Source organism: Aedes aegypti, chromosome 3 (genome assembly GCF_002204515.2).
Source record: "Aedes aegypti strain LVP_AGWG chromosome 3, AaegL5.0 Primary Assembly, whole genome shotgun sequence".
Taxonomy (NCBI): Eukaryota; Metazoa; Arthropoda; class Insecta; order Diptera; family Culicidae; genus Aedes; species Aedes aegypti.
This window is the reverse complement of record NC_035109.1, coordinates 37236147-37255812: the sequence shown is the minus strand read 5'-3', so window position 1 is coordinate 37255812 and position 19666 is coordinate 37236147. Positions and strand designations below refer to the sequence as shown.

At 38.9% G+C, this 19666-nt stretch overlaps 2 protein-coding genes across 6 annotated transcripts in view; one reads left to right on the top strand and one right to left on the bottom strand.

Moving 5' to 3' along the window:
* Positions 1-19666, top strand: part of LOC5572215 (high affinity cGMP-specific 3',5'-cyclic phosphodiesterase 9A) — a 781628-nt gene that overhangs the window by 440785 nt on the left and 321177 nt on the right. The gene's annotated exons all lie outside the window — the stretch shown is intronic.
* LOC110679080 lies at positions 9399-10486 on the bottom strand. Its single transcript, XM_021853029.1, has 2 exons — positions 10195-10486; positions 9399-10076 (listed from the first exon to the last, which is right to left on the bottom strand). The coding sequence occupies exons 1-2, from the start codon at positions 10298-10300 to the stop codon at positions 9541-9543; spliced, it is 642 nt and encodes a 213-aa protein (XP_021708721.1). The 5' UTR covers positions 10301-10486; the 3' UTR covers positions 9399-9540.

Below are 19666 nucleotides of genomic sequence, written 5' to 3'. Positions count from 1 at the left end.
CTATTAGTCTCGTCAAGGAAGAAACCCCTAAAACATTCTTCCTTCATATATTTCACTAAACAATGTATGAACATTTTTTTTTGTTTCAACTATTGCCATAATCGGTACTTCTACCCTGCATTGGAGGATTTGCGAATTTTCCTCACGCAAAGGGGTTTCCCGCTGGTTTTGCCCGTTCCTACCGTTGTTTCTGCGTTGTTGGTGGGTAACGGTTCACTTCACACTTTAATATCGAGTGCCACTCCTGTGACACTTTGTTGCAAATTGAATGAGCTTGCTTCCGGGAGGCGAAACGGGGCGAACACCCAGGCTGACGTGTGCCTAGCTTCAATGCAGCAAAGCGAAAGCTTAGAGTCGGGTTTCTTCGTTGTTTGTTCCGGGAGGGGGATTAGGGGGCTGGGGGTGCTGAATTATTCAACAGGCTGTCTATCAGCTGGTTGATATCCGGGTTTCGGAGAGGGATTCGTTCGTTTAACGGTGAGTGTGGAATTCTTTTAGCAGTCTGACAGAAAAGGTTAAGACGAGCTTAAGGATTGTGCTGAATTTGGAGCCGGATACACAGTGATTGGACATCACTCATCTCCATTCTACTGATTGTAAACATATCAAGATTCAAAACCATGCTATTTTGATCGTTTCCAAATCGGTTCAATCGACAAAACATACAAAATAAACGGAGCAAATCCCAAACATCCAGGAATCCAGATTTCAAATTAGAACGAGCATTACAATTGAAAGTATTTAAAAAATATATTTGGTTCCATCATGCAGCCCACAGACGCTCAGACGGTTTGACCAACATTGACTCCGCCCCCAAGTTAGTCAAACCGGTTTATGTTGATACAACCGTTTGACCGACTGTCAAGGTTGGTTGCAGCAACACGATATTTCTTCGCATGTTTTTAAACTTGCCGAGAGTCTAGTGAACATGTGATTGTTATTTTTTCGAATGCTGTGGCTGTGAGGGAGAATCTTTTCGCGATTTTATGGCAATAATCGCAGTAAGGAAGAAAAGATTGTTCAACATTTAACCTTCGGGCTGTCGCGCTGTTGTACTTTGTACAACAGTTGTAATTTACATGCTATCATTTTGCAACAAAGATATCTATCGACAAAAAAACAAAATGTATTCCTCAAGAATCTTCTTGAGAACAATACTCGACAGTTTTTATTTACAGTATGGCCCTTTATAATACGATAAAATCAACAAATGTACATGAAAGTCGCATAAAAATGAACGCACTATTTACGGTTCGAGTAAACCACAGTTTGAAATCGGTATATCTCAAAATCCAGATAATATAGAAACTTGGGGTCTTTAGTAAAGTTGTTCTGGTGGTGAAGCGCTATCTGATGGTACCTCATTTAATTCGGAATTTGACCGCTAGGTGGCACTAGTGAGCATGGTAGTTTTACTTTTGTTTTGCAGATATTTTAGCATCCTTACAATTTAGAAGGATGGCGTATTCAGCAAAGTTGTTTAGTAAGTTAAGGACTATCATTGTTCGAGCTATTTGGTTCAAAATTTTGCCAGTAGGTGGCGCTAGTGAGCATGAAACTTTTGTTTGCAGATATCTCAGGAGCCTGACCACTTAGAAAGATGGCGTCTTCGGCAAAGTAGTTCAGTAGCTCAAGGGCTATGATTATTTGAACCAATAAACAGGATATTTTGCCACCAGGTGGCGCTAATGAGCATGAAATTTTTGTTTTGTGGATACTGCAGGACCTTGACTTTTTAGACAGGCACCTTCGGCAAAGTTGTTCAGAAGCTCAGAGACTATCATTATTTTACAAAATTTCGAACTTTAAGGATTAAACAAAGAAAGAATTTGAGCTACTGAACAACTCTGTCGAAGACGCCATCTTTCTAAGTGATAAGGCTCCTGATATATTTGCGAAACAAATGTTTTATGCTCACTAGCGCCGTCTAGTGGCAAAATTTTGAATTAACTATCTCAAATAATGATAGTACTTGAGTTATTGAACAACTTTGCCGAAGACGCCACCTTTCTAAGTGTTCAGGATCATGAGATCTGCGAAGCACAATTTTCATGCTCACTAGCGCCGCCTAGTGGCAAAATCCTGAATTTCTTGGCTAAACCAATGATAGCCCTTGAGCTACTGAACAATTTTGCCGAAGACATTATCTTTCCAAGTGGTCAGAATCCTGGGATATTCGTAAAACCAAGGGTGTTGTACAAAGTACAACGCGTGACTACTCGCGTTACAAAAATTCGCGCGACGACTGAAAGGTTAAGTACTGGAAGAAATAAATATTTAAGAGGAATTCCAGTTAAAATTTGTACGAAACATTTCGGCAAAACTCAGAAATCATGACGGGTCTCTTTCGAGAAATATTCCGAGCAGTCATTGATATGGGAATGGCCATGTGATTTTTTTCCTCTAGTTATAGGATAGTCGTTTCCTCTAGTTATTCTGCTTTGAAGTTTTTCCAGGAAGCTATACTAAGGATTCCCAAAAGCTCTTCCTGGGATTCTACCACAAATTTGATCAATAATTCCTTTTGAAATTTATCCACAGATTCAACCAGAAATTCCTCCGGGGAACATTTTTCAGGCATACCTTCAGGTGGAATTTTTCCAAGGTATCTCTACAAATTATTGTGGATTTCATCCACTGATTCCTTCAAAGATCTGTCCAAAAAAAATTCCAAGGAATTTCTTCAGGGCTAACTCCAAGGCTGCCTTCTAGAATTCCTCCAGATTGTTATAACATTTTTTTCAAATATTTCTTCAGAAATTTCTCTAGAAGTTAGTTTCAAGGATTCCATCACGCCCCAGACAACCAGAAATCGCATGAAAGTTCACGTTGCAACTCGTTTATTCATACTAATTACATCAAACCCGCAAAACACCGTGGATAAACTCGTCAGATTGATGAGTTTCATCGCATAAAACACTTCTTTTCTGAGTTCACTTGTACATTTTGTTTCGTCTCGTACACTCGCATAAAGTAAGTCGGATCAATCCGTAGCAGCTGTCAAATCAACATTTGTTATCATAAGTTAAGTCGCATATGATCACAGGTTAGTTCGGTAGAATATTTATACACTCGCATTGTATGTTATTATTCATCACATAATATATGCACGCATATCGCCTCCACTTTTGTACGTAGAAGGCCTTTTCACGACATCTTATAAGTGAAATTTTGCACATGCAAAGCCTCCAGGTGATTTCGATATACGTACATTTTGGTTTTCTGGGGCGTTACCCAGGAATCACATAACGAATTCTTTCAGATACTTTTCAAGGGATTTCTAAAAAAAAAATCATCAGCAGAAACTCCTCCAAGGATTTTACCAGGACTTTTGTAAGGGCTTGCTCCTAGGACTCCTTCTCCTCAAATTCCTCAAGGAGTTACATCAGAAAATCCACCATCTTTCTAGCAATTTTTCAACAGATTTCTCCAGGGATCTATACAAATACTTCCCAAGGGATTTATCCAGTGGTTCATTCAATGCTTCCTTCAAGAATTCCACCAAAAAATCCTCCAAAGATTCATTTAAAAAATTCCTCCAGCGAAACTTTAAGCATTTCTATACAGATACTACCCACAATGTATCCAAGGATTCATCGAGTTCCTCCAGGGATTCCACCAACAATTCCTCCAAGAATTTCATCGGAAAGCCTTCAAAGTTTTCAAGAGAAATACTGCACAAAAAAAAAACTCATCAAAACTTGATCGGCAGGAATTCCTTTAGAGATTAAAATTGTAATTTTTTGACAGGATCCTTAAGGTTATCATTCGGTATTCCTCTAGAAAATCTTCAATAAATTCTTTTATAAAATCCACCAGTGTTTCCTCCAAAGATTCTTCCTTGTATCTCTGAAGGTACCCTACGAGGCATTCGTCCTGGGATTTCTGCAGGAATTACTTCAAAAATCTAATACAAATTTCTCCGAGGATTCCTAAAGGAATTTATCAATAAATTCCATCCAGTATTTCTTGAAGGATTTTTTCCAAGGAATCTACCAGGAATTACCTTAGAGAATCTTTCAGAAACTCCTTCAGGGATTGCTTTTAAAGTTCTTCCAGAAATATACTAAGGAATCTCTCCAGGAAACTCATTTGGAAATAATCTATTGATTTCTCTGGTTATACCTCCAAGCTTTTCTAAAAATATATCTCCATGGACATTTTTTCAGAAATCAAAAAAAAAATCTTTTAGATTTACTTTAGCGATTCATCCTGAGGTATTCAGAGAAATGTGTTGTTTGAAACTCTGAGTTAATATCAGTTGACTCCCTGGAGGAACTTATGATAATCCTAAAGCACAATCCTAATAACACCTTTGAAGTATTTTATGGTTGAACTTCTGGCGAAACTCTGGTAGATTTTTCTGGTGGTAATTCTAGCGAAACTCGGGTGATATGCCCAGTGTTGCTGATTACTTAAGGAAATCCGGGTGGAGCCTCATGATGAATTCCGCGAGGAATCCTTTGAGAAATTTCGGAAGGAATCTCTTGAGTAATGCCGATAATGGAATACTTTTAAGAAATTTCTGATAAAATCCCTGGAGGAAATCCTGTTAATTTTCGAGAATCATTGGAGATTTTGCTGGAGGAATTCCTTGAGGATTGATTCCTTAAGGAATTTTGGGAAGTATCCCTCGACTAATTCCGGGAGGAATCCCTTAAGGAATTCCAGGAGGACTACCTTGAAGAGTTCTTAGATGAATCTCTTGAAGTATTCTCTAGAAGTTCGAGTAGTATCTCCTAATAAATTCCGAAAAGAATTCATAATAAATTAACCCACAATAATCCTAGAGGGATTCCTGAAGGAACCTTTAAAAGAATTCCTAATAGAATCCCTGACAGAACTTCTGATGGAATCCCAGGAGGATTTATAATAAAGTCTTAGAAGTTTTTCTAATGGAATCCATGAGAGAACTTCCGATTGAATCCCTGCAGAAATTTCCAATGAAATCTATTGAAGAACTCCTTCAGATGGAATCCTTGGAAAAACTTGTGATGTACTCCCTGGAGTAATTCCTGATAGAATCATTAGAGAAACTCTTGATAGAATTCCTGTAGAAATTCCAGGTGGAATCTCTGAAGGAACTCCTAATGGAAACCCTAGAAAAACTCCTGATAAAGTCCTTAGAAGAACTCCTTATGGAATCCCTTGGGAACTCGTCATGAAATGCCAAAAACGACTTCTGTTGTTTTGCCCTGTAGGAATTGCTAATTGAATCCCTTTTGGAACTCCTGATAAAATCGTTAGAAGAACTTCTGATGGAAATCCTTGGGAACTCCTAGTGAAAGACTCAGGGGAACTTCTGATGGAATCCCTATAGAAACTCTTGATAGAATCCCTGAAGGAATTCCAGGTGGAATGTCTAAAGAAAATGCTTATGAAACCCCTGAAGGAACTATTCTTGAAATCCCCAGAAGAACTCCTGATGTAATTCCCAGAAGAGATCTTGATGTTATCCCTAGAAGAAACTTTTGATGCAATTCCTCAAGGATCCAGGTGAAATCTCTGAAGAAACTTCTGATACAATCTCTAGAGGAACTCCTGATGGAATCTCTAAGGGAACTCCTGTTGAAATTTCTGAAGAATTTAATGATGATTCCTGAAAGAATTCCTGACGGAATTCGGAGGAACTCCAGATGGAACCCTTGTATGAATTCCTAAAGATATTCTTGCAGGAACTCCAGATGAAATCATTGGAGGAACTCCTGATGAAATCCCTTGAAGAATTCCCAATGGAATCACTATAGGAACTACTGATGAAATCCCTGGAGGAATTCGTGATAAAATTCCTGATGGAATTCCTGATAGAATGCTTAGAGAAATTCCTTATGATATCCCTAGAAGATCCTGATGGAATTCTTAGGTGACCTCCTGATATAAACTCTGGAAGAAGTCCTAATATAATCTCGGAAGAAATGCTAGCTGGAATCTCTGAAGGTACCCTTGGTGGAATTTCTGGAGGAACTCTCGATGAAATCCTCAGAAGAACTCTAATGGTAGCCCTAATAGAATCCCCATTGGAATTCCTGATAGAATCCCTGGAGGAACTCCTGATGGAATCCTTGGAGGAATATAAAGATATTGTTGGAGGAACTCCTGATAGAGTCCCGATGAAATCTCTAGATGAACTCCTCATGAAATTTCTGGAGGAATTCTAACGAAATTCATATAATAACTAGTGATGGAATCTCTAGAAAAACCCCTGATAGAATCTCTGGAAGAAATTCCAGGTGGAATCTCTGAAGTAACTGCTGATGAAATGACCAGAAGCCCGAAAGGTACTCCCGATAGAATCCATACAGGAGCTCCTGATGAAATCCCTGGGGAACTCCTGAAGGAATCCTTGGAAGAATTTGTAAAGATATTCTTGAAGGAACTCTAGATGGAATCATTGGAGGAATGATGATGAAATCCCGAGAAGAACTTCTGATGGAATCCCTAGAGCAACGGGGACAGAATCCATGAAGGAATTCCAGGTGGAATCTCTAAAATATCTCCTGATAGAATCCCAGGAGAAACTTCTGATGAAATCCCTAGTTGAGTTCCAGGTGCAATCCCTGAAAGAACTCCTGATCGAATCTCTGGAGGAATTCCAGATGGAATCTCTGAAGAATCCCTCATGGAATCCCTAGACGAACATCTGATGGAACCCCCAGAAGAATTCTTGATGGAATTCCTAGAGGAACTTCCGATGAAATCCGGAGAGGAACTTCCGATGGAATCCCTAGAGCTTGTCCTGATAAGAATCCTGAAGGAACTGCTGAATGAAATCTTCGTGAAATTTATGATTGAATGTTTAGAAGTTCTCCTGATGGAATGCCTGGATGAAACCGTGTTTAATTCCCTAAAATAACTCCTGATTCTTCCTGATTCAGAGTCCGCGGCTACAAAGCAAAACCTTGCCGAAGGTTTCTGGTTTAAATTTCCGGACGGTCCAGGATGTTTTCGTAATGGAAATTTCCTAGACTTTCCTGGGCATAGAGTATCATCGTACCTGCCGCACGATATATGGATGCGAAAATGGCAACTTTTGTAAAGAAAGCTCTCAGTTAAAAACTGTGGAATTGCCCATTGAACTCGAAGCTGAGAAGCAGGCTCTGTCCCAGTGAGGACGTAACGCCAAAAAGAAGAAGAACTCCTGATTCTCAGAGGAATCACTGATGGAATCCCTGTAGGAACTCCTGATAGAATCTCATGGGGAATTCCAGGTGAACTTTCGGAAGGAATTTTTTAAAGAATTCTTACAGGAATTTCTTGTTAAATCACTGGAAAAAATGTTGATTAAATATCTGGAAGAACACCTGGTAGAATCACGAAAGAGTTTTGGAAGAATTCCTAAAGATATGACAAGAGGATTACCTGGAGAAATTGCTGGTAAAATTCCTGATGGAATCCCTGTAGTACAAATCCAGGTATGATCCATGGATGGATTTTTGAATCACAGGTCAAATTGCTGATGGCTTCTCTAAAGATATTTCTGGAGAATTTGGTTGAGGAATATTTAAAGAATCCTTGGTGAATTTGCTAAAGAAAACGGTTAGAAATAGTTAGAAACGATAGTGAAATATATAGAATCAACTCAAGAGCGTGCATTTGATAGATCACTATGGCACCGACGCTGCGTAAATTCACGCATTTTGACTTTCCATCCATCTGCATCGGCAGTTCATGGGACGTCGAAGCTTGAATTTGACATGATGACGTCGATGTTCGTGCAACATTCCTACAGACGGTACAATCAGTTCGTCGAACATTTGGCTCCGCCACCGGTGGTTTGAGCAAAATCAAACTCTTTTGATTTTGGCCAACCGATTTGTCAATCGTCAAATTGGTTTCACAAACTGTCAAATTGGTTCGTCAAACAGCATCACACACGGTCAAACATAGCACCAACATGAGCATCAACCTGGGGGGCGGAGTCAATGTTGGTCAAACCGTCTGAGCGTCTGTAGGGTGCATTAGAGAAACGTAATCCGATAACAATTGTACTAGTAAATTTTACACCATCTTGAACCAGCCATTGTGGTGGTTTTGAATATTTTGATTCAATTGTTCAGTTAAAAAATCAAAATGATTGGGTCACATTTTATGTGCATTTCTTAATTATTTTTACTGGGTTCATCGGTTGATGAAGTGACGGAATAGGAGTTGCCTGCGGTTATTCGTAGGAAGACAATTTAAAGGGGAGGAAGTGCAACTGCTTGCTACAATATCGGCATACAAGTTTGGGTTAATCCATTCAACATTATATGATTCAAACGGCTACCCGACGGACGAAAATTATCTTGTGAATGAGCATAATTTTAATTTCCCTGATGATTATTAAACAAGCGATCGTTAGCTAAAAAATGAACAGTGTTAGAGATTCTGCCAGGATAATTTCGGGAACGAAAAACGTTACCGTTCATGTGCCTGGTACGAGCCTCGACGATTTGTTTGCGCGAAGGGCAATCCCAAAAGATAGACTTATGGTTTCCCCCGCAATTCGTGCATGCAAACTTTTTGGTATCTTCCTTCACAAGACAGACGTTCTTAGCGTGAGAAGAACCTCAACAAATCATGCATTTAGCATTCATGAGGCGATGTGTTGTGCCATGACCCCACTTTTGGTACTGACGGCACTGAATGGAATCCTGAATATATATATCCTCCAGGATTTTGGAAATGTTATCATGTCACACGGACATCAAACATAAGTCTTACTTTTTCAAAAGCTTCAATATTATTAAGATCACTTTTGTAAAAGCATACTGAATTACATTCTTGAGAAAGCCCTATCCGAAGAATGCCAGATTGGGTTCTCTTTTTCATAATGATTACTTGGAAAGGGTTAAATCCAAGTAAATCATTTATTCCATTCTTGATCACTTATAGCCACTTGAGATACCTTGCAAGACGATCTTGAACAAGCATCCAGTTTCGTCAAAATGAATAAGTGCCTCTTCTTCTTAAGATGTTAGGGAAGTAGGGAAGGATCTTTAAGAATTTCCGGCGAAACGCGACAGTCTCCTTTCATTGAGATATGGAAGGAAACCTTGATTCCCCTAATGGAGTTCAAGATCTCCTGCCTAAATCCTCCAAATTCAGAACAACTGACCACGAGAGGCGGCCCTCTTTGCTTCCTCACTTGAATCGAAGAGTCTGGGCTAGAGACTGCTTCGATTTGGTGTTCGGATTTTTTTTTTCAAGACGGTGTCCAAGAAGGATTACCACTGCTAGCTTTCACTAAAGGTTCCAACGGAAAATCGAAGGCACGGGATTGTAAAAGGATCAATAGTAGAAAAATAGTACTGGAAAGTACTATTCTTGTTGCACTGAGAAGCACTGTTCTATTGCTGTAGATAGTTTTAGAAAAGCTTTCAAGAGCAGAGAGAATTTATATACGCACAGCGCGGAAGTACGATGCGCATGATATGTTTGACTTTATTATCTCTTCACAACAGTGTTTCGTCACAGAACAACTAGAGTTAACTAAGATTTTGTGTGTGTAAAAACGAACGCAATGAACAATAGTTATACTAATTCTTACACTCGTTGCCCTCAGTAATATTCCGGGTACATAGTTTCCTCTGGCGGCTCACCATCGTAAGGAATCGACGAGCCGTTCCCACCATCCTCCGATGAGTTCAGAACTTCCAGAATGTGCATCGGACACTCGATGAAGGTGCTGATCAGGTGCATCATTATTTCGTACAGTTTGATATTTTGGTCCATCTGTTTCTTGGTGGGCACATCCCGAGCAAAACTTCTTACCGCTGGATCCCGCAGCTTTTGAACAATTGGTTTGAATGTTTGCATCTGTTTTCTGAACTTTTGCATTCTGGTCTGTAATCGTTCAGCTTCTTCACGCAAATCTCCTTCTTCGATGTGTTGCTTTCGGGCTGACGGCCATGCATGGCGGGCAGTTTTATTGGAATATTCGTTGAAATTCTTCCGCAGAGAAGTGGTGGAATTTTTTATGGAGTTGAAATCCTGATTGGCGTTATGCAACAGATAGTTTACGCCGGACATCAGTGACTGCAACTCCTTAGCTGATTTTATCTCCGGAAGTCCCTCAGGATGTCGCACAGGTTTAGCTGTGAAAATAGTTAGAATTATAACACGTCTGTACAAGGCGTGGAAATCTATTTAAAAATCTGAAATTGATCCCTTTCACCATTAACCAAGGTATTAAAAAAAATCAATTTTCCGCACCAGTTCCGGCAGCGATGCATCCCAAGTGCATCAATAGCACCGTCAACGCTAAGGTCTGCCACAGAGCTGACGAAAACGACGACGACGACGACACCCAAAGTGACATTTTCCGGTCCAGATGCTATCCTCGTTCAACGCATCCACACTCTCAGTTGACTGCAGCCGTATCGTTTTGAAGGTTGAGTGATGTGTCGAAGTCTAATGGTGAATCCAATGCCAATAAAGTCCGTCTACGTGCGCTGCTCGTCCCAAACGGTTCGCCGTTCAATTGGTGGATATTTTCGACGGGTCGCGAGCTCCGGCTTAAGTAGCACTCTGATGGTATGACGAAAATGCAGTTTGCACTAATTGAAAAATTGCAACGAAATTGAATGGCATTTGAGAGGCGCGAGGGTGTCATCGATCGTAAAATGCGGTGATCTGGAGATCGAATTTTTATTTTTCAATTACTTCGAATGAAAGTTTGATGAGTCAGCTGCCAAGAATTGTGAGGAACAGCTGTTTCCAAGGTGTGATGATTGGTTGGATTACTTTTAATGAGGTTTTAGCATTGCGTCAATTATATTACGACAGGATGGTATTCTTCGAAAGAATACCTCTTGATCCCATTTGAGTTTTTGCTACGATGCAGGCCAGTGCAGTTCCGAGGTCAATCCTGTGATTTGAAGGGAAGGACGGCTTCGGGTTGGTAGGTGCACTGACGATTGAAATTGGTGATTCTCTATGGATTACGCAGAAGTAGATCTATAATAAACTGACGGTGGTGGACTTAACCTACCTTGATGGATATGATTCACGAAGACGAAAGATCTCCAAAAATTGTTATTACGATGCTGGTTGGTGAGATATCCAAGTCGTTCCTGCAGTTCTGAGTGGAAGATGACCTTCGACTTCCAAGTGTCTCTACGATCTAATCATGGTGGTGAATCTAACTAACTCTGTTCGCGTCCAATAATCTGCTTCATTTTCTCATTTCAGCAGCTGAATTGTCGATTACCAAGATCGAACTGATTTTTCTGATTCATTGCCGTTTTAACTCATGCACTTATGTGTGCCACTGTCTCTCCATTTTCGTAGCAATGCAGACATCATCTGAAAGACTGTTCTGTTCAATACACATTCTTCAACACACTGAATCCTCCATTAACGTAGTGGCTTGGAAATACTTGAATAAAATTATACGTAAATGGAATAGTTACGTGATTGGAATCATTATGTAAGAGGAGAATACATTACTTTAAACGAATTCTTGCCCTCAAAATATGTAAATTTCAAAAAGATTTTTTTTTCCTTGCACAAAGTTGCTATAACCATGCATTACCATAATTACAACATTATACATCAATACACATATGATACTACTACATGAAATATTGATAGGGTGAAGTTTGCTTATCTAAACACTTGGGTGGTCTTCAATTTGGAATACAGGTTGGAGATTTCCGCTCGACGTCGTCTTTGTATAGGATAAAAAAGCAAACAAAAAACTCATAAAAACAAACGTTTTACTACCTTCTTCGTGAAAATCAATTTTTCCATCGGGTTTGTGTCCATTATCCGTATGACCACCGGTGGCCCTGCTGACTTGTTCGTTGTTGGGAGTTTGAGATGCGACCCCATTCCGTTGATCTTAGATTGTCGGACCAATGTACAATGGTCGGGCTGCATATAAAGGAGCGGCCAAAACTACTTATTTTTTTTTTTGAGATTTTTATGTTTTTTTTTTTTACCATTTTGAAATATACCTCATATGTTGTATAATTATGATCTCTAATTAAAATTGAACTGACATTTAAATTTCTTTCACTTTAACCTTTACGTTACCGAACTGGCTTATTAAGTTTCAAAAATAAACAAAGAAATAGTGCATGAAGAATTTGTAAGTAAAATCCTTGCGGATTATGAGCATGTGCTCAAGCATAGATGACCGCTTCGTAGTTTCACTTCGTAATTGACCGGAACAGTCGAAGATGCACAGATATTTAATGAATGAGGCATGGAATTAGCGAACCATTCTCAAAGTGGGTGTTTCCGGTCCCATCGGAACAAACATTTATGACTGGATTACACCACTTCTTCTTCGGACTGCGCGAACCGGACACGTCTTATTTCTATTGCATCGTTCTCCCGCGTAGGGGCAAGCGACACAATCGATAGACCGAACACTAATCTGTAGGAAAATCCTTTGCGGGTAATAGATGAAATCTCGAATAGGTTCCAAATTAGATAATTGCTGGATAGACTATTTCTGATGTAATCCTTAACACATTCTAAGCAAAAAATTTATTCTGTTGCACGTGGAATTCCTCCATTCACGAATAAGCGGTACGATTGATGGAACCGACGTTTGGTCGAATTTACTCTTCTTTAAAAGGGCAATAGGTTGTATTTTTTTTATACTAGTAAAACAATTATTGGCAGTTAATATGCCAAAGGTCAGTAAGCCAAAGGGATTTCATAAATCATAAGACTGTTTCTATGGTGTATTCGTGAGGAGTTCCAAAGCGAATTCCTTCTAAGTTTTAATCAACAAATTTATTGAGAACCCTGAGTAATAAATAGAAAATTTTCTTCGAAGTTTACAGTAGATTCTTGGTAACAATCTAGCCAAAAAAATTTTAGGATTCTTGTTGGATTCCTGATGATGTTAGAAACAAAGTTCTGGTGGATTCCTTGTTAGTTTTCTTATCAGCTTTCTGCTGAGTTTTACTAGTTTCACAGTGCATTCCAGAATAGGCCCAGATAGCCGGAGCGGTAAACGCTCAGCTATTCAGCGAGACCAAGCTGAGGGTCGTGGGTTCGAATCCCACCGGTCTAGGATCTTTTCGGGTTGGAAATTTTCTCGACTTCCCAGGGCATAGAGTATCTTCGTACCTGCCACACAATATACGCATGCAAAAATGGTCATTGGCAAAGTAAGCTCTCAGTTAATAACTGTGGAAGTGCTCATAAGAACACTAAGCTCAGTTCGCTTCGAGTAGTCAACCTTGTTGGACGTATATCCGAAACAGTGGTGATCTATTTCAATAGAAGAGAGTTTGTTACCTACAGTGCGACATTGAGTGCCTTTGTGCCTCTGTGCGGTTTTTGGCCAATAGAAATTGTGAACAAAAGAAACGGACAATGGCGACCAACGGCTATCGTGAAAATACCATGCGTATGTACTTCGGACGGGAGCTCACCAATCCGAAAGATAAAGAAGTTTTTAATTTCTTCAAAAAGAATGGCATTAAAAGTGATATGCTTTTGTCAATGTACCGGGAGGGCAAGGAATACTCCGTCTTTGCCAAGTTCCGCGATGAAAGAGTTTTGAAGGAAACGTTGACAAGATTACCAGCTACAGTTGCTTTTGAATACGACAATGGCGACAAGGTGTCCATCGCAATTTCGATTGCTGGAAAACAGTTTCGATACGTTCGTATCTTCGGTCTTCCACCTGAGGTTGAAGATAGGGAAATAGCAAAAGAGCTTCAAAAGTTCGGTATCATTCATCACATGGTGCGTGAAAAGTATGGCGCCGATACTGGCTACCCCATCTGGTCAGGCGTCCGCGGTGTGCATATGGAAATACTTCGTGATATTCCAGCTAGTATGCACATTGGACACATGCAAGCTAGAATTTACTATGATGGACTACAAGTGAAATGTTTTATTTGTGGATCTACGGATCATGTGAAGGCAAACTGCCCGAAAAGGTCTTCAACGGTGAATGATCGCCTAAGGAAAGTTGTTGGTGATGATATTCGTGCTGGTGCTGTTGCTGCTGGGGTGAGGGATGATGGTGTGGTTGCTGCTGTTGCTGAGGGTCATGATGGTGTTGCTGGTGGTGCTGCTGGTGATGCAGGTCCTGGTGAGACTGTGACGGCCACAAGCTACAAAGATACTCTCTTGGGAGTTAAACCAAGGGACATTGGGTTGATTGGATTGAAACCAAGTGCTGGTTCAAGTGGAATGGTAGTTTTAACAAAGAATTCAGATCAGGCTAACTCAACTGACATTCAACATGAAACGGTGAGAAGCAAACAAGTGTCGGAGTCCAACGAAATGGAATCCGAATTCGTAGTTGTCAATCGCAAACGGGGACGCACTCCAAAACGAGCGGGACAAAAGGAAACAGATTCCGATCTTTCGAGCACGGAAGCTGATCATAATTGCAGCGAAAAGGCAACTACGGTTCCTATGACGCCAGTCATAAGTGAGCTGCAAGGTGCCAGAACAAGATCTAAAAGTAAGCAACTGAAAACAGATGAAGGTGAGACATCAATTTGTAAAGAAGTTCCGAAATAACAGGTCTACATAATGAATTATATTTTATCTGTTGGAACTGTCAATTTAAATAGTTCAAACTCAGATTTAAATCAGAACTTGTTAAAGGATTTTATAAGGGATTATAACTTAGATGTTATCTTTCTTCAAGAGGTAGTATTTGAAAATTTCCGTTTCATAAATTCTCATAAAGCAATAGTGAACAGACAACCAAGATCATTAGGTACAGCAATGTTAATCAGAAATGGGTTGGATTACAAAGATGTTCTCTACCACCCTAATGGGAGAATATTGTCAGCTACAGTTGCAGACATAAATTTTGTGAATGTCTACGCATTTTCGGGAACGAATAGAAAAAAAGAACGTGATGAAATGTTCCAAACAGATCTTGCTGTGCATCTCAGTAAGTATCCAAGCACATCAATGATATTGGGAGGAGATTTTAATTGCATTTTAGAAACAGGTGATTCCAGAAATTCAACTAAAAATTATTCAACAGCTTTGAGGAGTTTGACTGATTCTCTCAAACTAAGCGATGTTTTATTTAAAAAGAAATCCAATGAATATACATTCCTTAGAGGTGATTCAGCTTCACGAATTGATCGTTTCTACGCGCATTCGTCTATGATTGAGAATATCATTCAAGCTCAAACTGTGACCGTAGCTTTTTCGGATCATCGAGCTGTTTTCTTCAAATTAAAAGTTCAAAAGCAAAACTTGGCTCTGCATGGCAGGGGTTATTGGAAAATTAACGCACAGATGGTTGATAATGATGAAATTAGTTCGAGGTTTTCCACGGAGTTTGAAAACTTAAAAAATAGGCATATTTACTCAACGGATCGCAGTTCTTGGTGGAATTTTGCTTTCAAGAGGAAATGTCGAAGTTTCTTCAAAAATGAAAGTTGGATTGCTTATAAATCCCTTCTTCAGAGTAAACAAAGTTTACATCACCAAATAAATAATTTAACTAATCGTTTGATTCTCGGAGAGGACGTTTATGATGAGTTACAAGTAACCAAATCAAAAATCATGGAAATAGAAATTGAGCGTATGGCAGGAAGTGTTTACAAGCTTGGTCCTAAGTCGCTATCATGTGATGAAAAAATTAGTGTTTATCAAATTGCTGCACAGTTGAAAAGATCTTCTTCGTATATTCGTTTGAAAGATAATGGAGTTTTGATTTCCGATCCTTCATTACTTGGTAATAGTATTTTCGAACATTTTTCAAAGTTGTTTGATGAAGACCATTCAGATGAGGTCAATAATGAAGATGTATTAAGCGATGTAGATGTTTGTCTAGACTTAGATGATCAGAATATGCTAATTGCACCAGTTTCGATTGATGAAATACAGACGACACTGAAAATGTGTTCATCAAAAAAGTCCCCGGGTCCAGATGGCCTAACGTATGAATTTTATTTAAAAAATTTTGACACTCTCAAGGAAGAACTCTGCTATATTTACAATTCATATCTACTTGATTCAATCACTCCTCCGAAGGAGTTTACCTCTGGTATTATAACCCTGATACCAAAAAAAGGGGATGCGTATGATTTAAATAATCTTAGACCTATAAGTCTGCTAAATGCGGATTATAAATTATTCAGCAAAATTCTTGCGAACCGAATCAAGACAGTTTTGAAGAAAATTGTAGGTCCTGGTCAGGTTGCATGTGTGGATAATAAGTCTTGTGTTGATAACATCAAAAACATTCGCCGATTAATTACAAGATCTCTTGAGAATAAAAGGGTCAAAGGCTTCTTGGTTAGCCTTGATCTCCAAAAAGCATTTGACAGTGTAAGTCATGCTTTTCTTTGGAAAATACTACGGAAATATGGTTTTCCCGATAAGCTTGTCACCTGTTTACAGCAATTATATGCGTCTGCTACATCATGTGTACAATTTAATGGATTTCTTACGAAAGAGTTCCCAGTTAAAGCATCCGTTAGACAAGGGTGTCCTTTGAGTATGGTACTTTTCGTAATTTACATTGAGCCTCTCATACGCAAATTACAAAATAGTATCAACGGCGTTCTTGTTTATGATAGGTTTTTGGTCGTTACAGCTTATGCTGATGATCTTACACTCTTCGTGAAAAACGAAGAAGAGTTTGATTTGATGCTTGATATTATTAATTCCTACGGTATTCATTCTAAGATTAAATTAAATCTAGATAAATGTTCATTTGTTAGAATTAACACTTGTAAAGGAGGACCATTTTCTATTAAAGAGGTTCACCACCAAAAAATACTAGGAGTACATGTGTCATGCAAATGGACTGAGATGTCAAAAATCACATATGATAATATAATTAAAAATATTCAACTTCAATTGAAGAATAGTAAAATTAGGAATATGAATACCCACGCAAAAGCAATATTTTTGAACACATTTGTTCTTTCAAAGCTCTGGTACATAGCGCAGGTAATTCCTCCCAGTAACCTCCATCTAGGTAAAATCAAATCCATGGTGGGGCAGTTTCTGTGGGGTAGCAGTATGTTTAAAGTAGATCGCAACCAACTATATTTAAGAGGCGAAGACGGAGGAATTGGCCTTGTCGATGGGGAAAGTAAATGTAAAGCTTTGTTCATTAAGAACATTCTTTACGATCGTGATGGGGCTACAAATCCTGAAGAAAACTATTTATTGACACTAAATTGTTTAAGCAGGCTCACTAGAAACGCAAAAGAGTGGATAATGGAAGCCAAACATTTAAAAGAAAGCTTTGATTTGACATCTGTAAAATTGCTTTATTGGTATTTTATTGATAAGAGGAACTTTGTTCCAAAAGTTGAAGAAAAATTTCCCCAAATAGAATGGGAAAATGTTTGGGAAAACATTAATTCGTGTTACATATCATTAGAGGATAAATCCAGGCTTTACTATTTTGTTAACGACTTAATTCCCAATAAGGAAAAATTATTCAATTACGGTATTGGCCGTCTTCAAAATCCGAACTGCGAAACGTGTTTAAGAGTCGATAATAACACACATCGCATCATGGAATGCTCTACTGGTGCACAGCAAGTCTGGGAATGGACAAAAGAAGTTCTAAGAAATCATCTCAAAATCAAATTCAAAAACGCGGAAAATATTTTATCGTGGAAGATAAATCCCAAAAATAGTAGACAAAAAATGGCCTTGTTTATTGTGTGTAGGGCAATTAGTTTTAATCTGTATAAGGAAGGGGGTTTGTACAGTTTTAAAAAGCAACTACGAGAGATGCGTTGGAACCATAGAGTTGCTTTCAAGCAACATTTCGGAAAGTTTTGTAATGTGTGCTAGTTGAAATAAATGTGTTAACATAATTATGTATAAGTTACACTATGTTATGGATAAAAATCTCTGTATATTCTTAACTTTAATGAAATAAACAATTTAAAAAAAAAAAAAAAAAAAAAAAAAAAAAAAAAAAAAAAAAAAAAAAAAAAAAAAAAAAAAAAAAAAAAAAAAAAAAAGCTGTGAAGCAGGCTCTGTCCCTGTGGGGACGTAACGCCAGAAAGAAGAAGAAGACAGTGCATTCCTGGCGTATTTATGAAGATCTGCATTATCGTTTTTCCAAAAATCGCGAAAAACATCTGTCCAGAAAAATACTGCCTAAGACTGCATCAGTGAGGAGAAGCCACATCAATTTGTATGTATTTTATACTTGATTTATTGGAATTCTGTCAGAATTTTCATTATGCTTTACCCGTGGCACATCATATTTTGTTCAAATCACGTTAACCTTTCGGTCGTCGCGCGAATTTTTGTAAGGCGAGTAGTCGCGCGTTGTACTTTGTACAACACCCTTGGTTTTGCGAATATCTTAGGAGTCTGACCACTTAGAAAGATGACGTCTTCGGCAAAATTGTCCGGTAACTCAAGGGTTATCACTATTTTAGCCAAGAAATTCGGGATTTTGCCACTAGGTGGCGCTAGTGAGAGCATGAAACTTTTGTTTCGCAAATATCTCAGGAGCCTGATCACTTAGAAAGATGGCGTCTTCGACAGAGTTGTTGAGTAGCTTAAATTATTTCTTTGTTAAATCCTTAAAGTTCGAGATTTTGTTAAATAATGATAGTCCATGAGCTTCTGAACAACTTTGCCAAAGGTGCCTGTCTAAAAAGTCAAGATCCTGCATTGTCCACAAAACAAAAATGTCATGCTCACTAGCGCCGCCTGGTGGCAAAATATCCTATTTCTTGGCTCAAATAATGATGCTCCTTGAGCTACTGAACTACTTTGCCGAAGACACTATCTTTCTAAGTGGTCAGGCTCCTGAGATATCTGCAAACAAAAGTTTCATGATCACTAGCGCCGCCTAGTGGCAAAATTTTGAATCAACTAGCTCGAACAATGATAGTCCTTAATTTACTAAACAACTTTGCCGAAAACGCCAACCTTCTAAATGGTCAGGATCCTGAAGTATCTGCAAAACAAAAGTAAAACTTCCATACCCACTAGTGCCACCTAGCGGTCAAATTCCGAATTAAATGGGGGGGCTTCGTGGCCGTGCGGTTAGTGTTACCAAGCATTTAGCCGCATCGTGTCAAGAAGTGTGGGTTCGATTCCCGCTTCAGTCCGAAAACTTTTCGTCAGGAACGTTTTCCGATTGTGCCACTGGGCGTTGCATGCTAGTCCGTTGTCTAGTGTGGAGCTTCCTTCAAAGGACATGACCGTCCACTGGAAGCATTAACGTGTAGGACCTACTGTAGGTGTCTTAAAAAAAAAAAAATGAGGTACCATCAGATAACGCTTCACTTCCAGAACAACTTTTGTAAAGACCCCATGTTTCTATATTATCTGGATTTTGAGAAATACCTATTTCAAACTGTGGTTTACTCGAACCGTATATAGGGCGTTCATAATTATGCGACTTCTATGTACATTTGTTGATTTTTCCGTATTATAAAGGGTCATACTGTAAATAAAAACTGTCGAGTATTGTTCTTAAGAAGATTCTTAAAGAATACATTTTGGTTTGGTGTCGATAGACATCTTTGGTACAAAATGATAGCATATAAATCACAACTGTTGTACAAAGTACAACAGCGCGACAGCCCGAAGGTTAAATTTTCAAAAAAGGTTTCCAGCGAAACCTATTCCTTGTGCTCTGGAGTAGCCAGATCTGTTGATAGCGAAGTCATTCTTCATTTATTGACATATTTTTTCCTTCAAATAACGGTAATGTCATAAAAAAGGCCTTTCTGGAACCTGTACGTGA

What these genes read in the sequence shown, in the direction of transcription:
- LOC110679080 (XM_021853029.1), bottom strand. Translation starts at nt 10,300, where the DNA reads ATGTCACTTTGGGTGTCGTCGTCGTCGTCGTTTTCGTCAGCTCTGTGG. An exon ending in ATGCATCGCTGCCGGAACTG is followed by an intron (nt 10,077 to 10,194) that starts GTGCGGAAAATT and finishes CTATTTTCACAG; the next exon opens with CTAAACCTGTGCGACATCCT.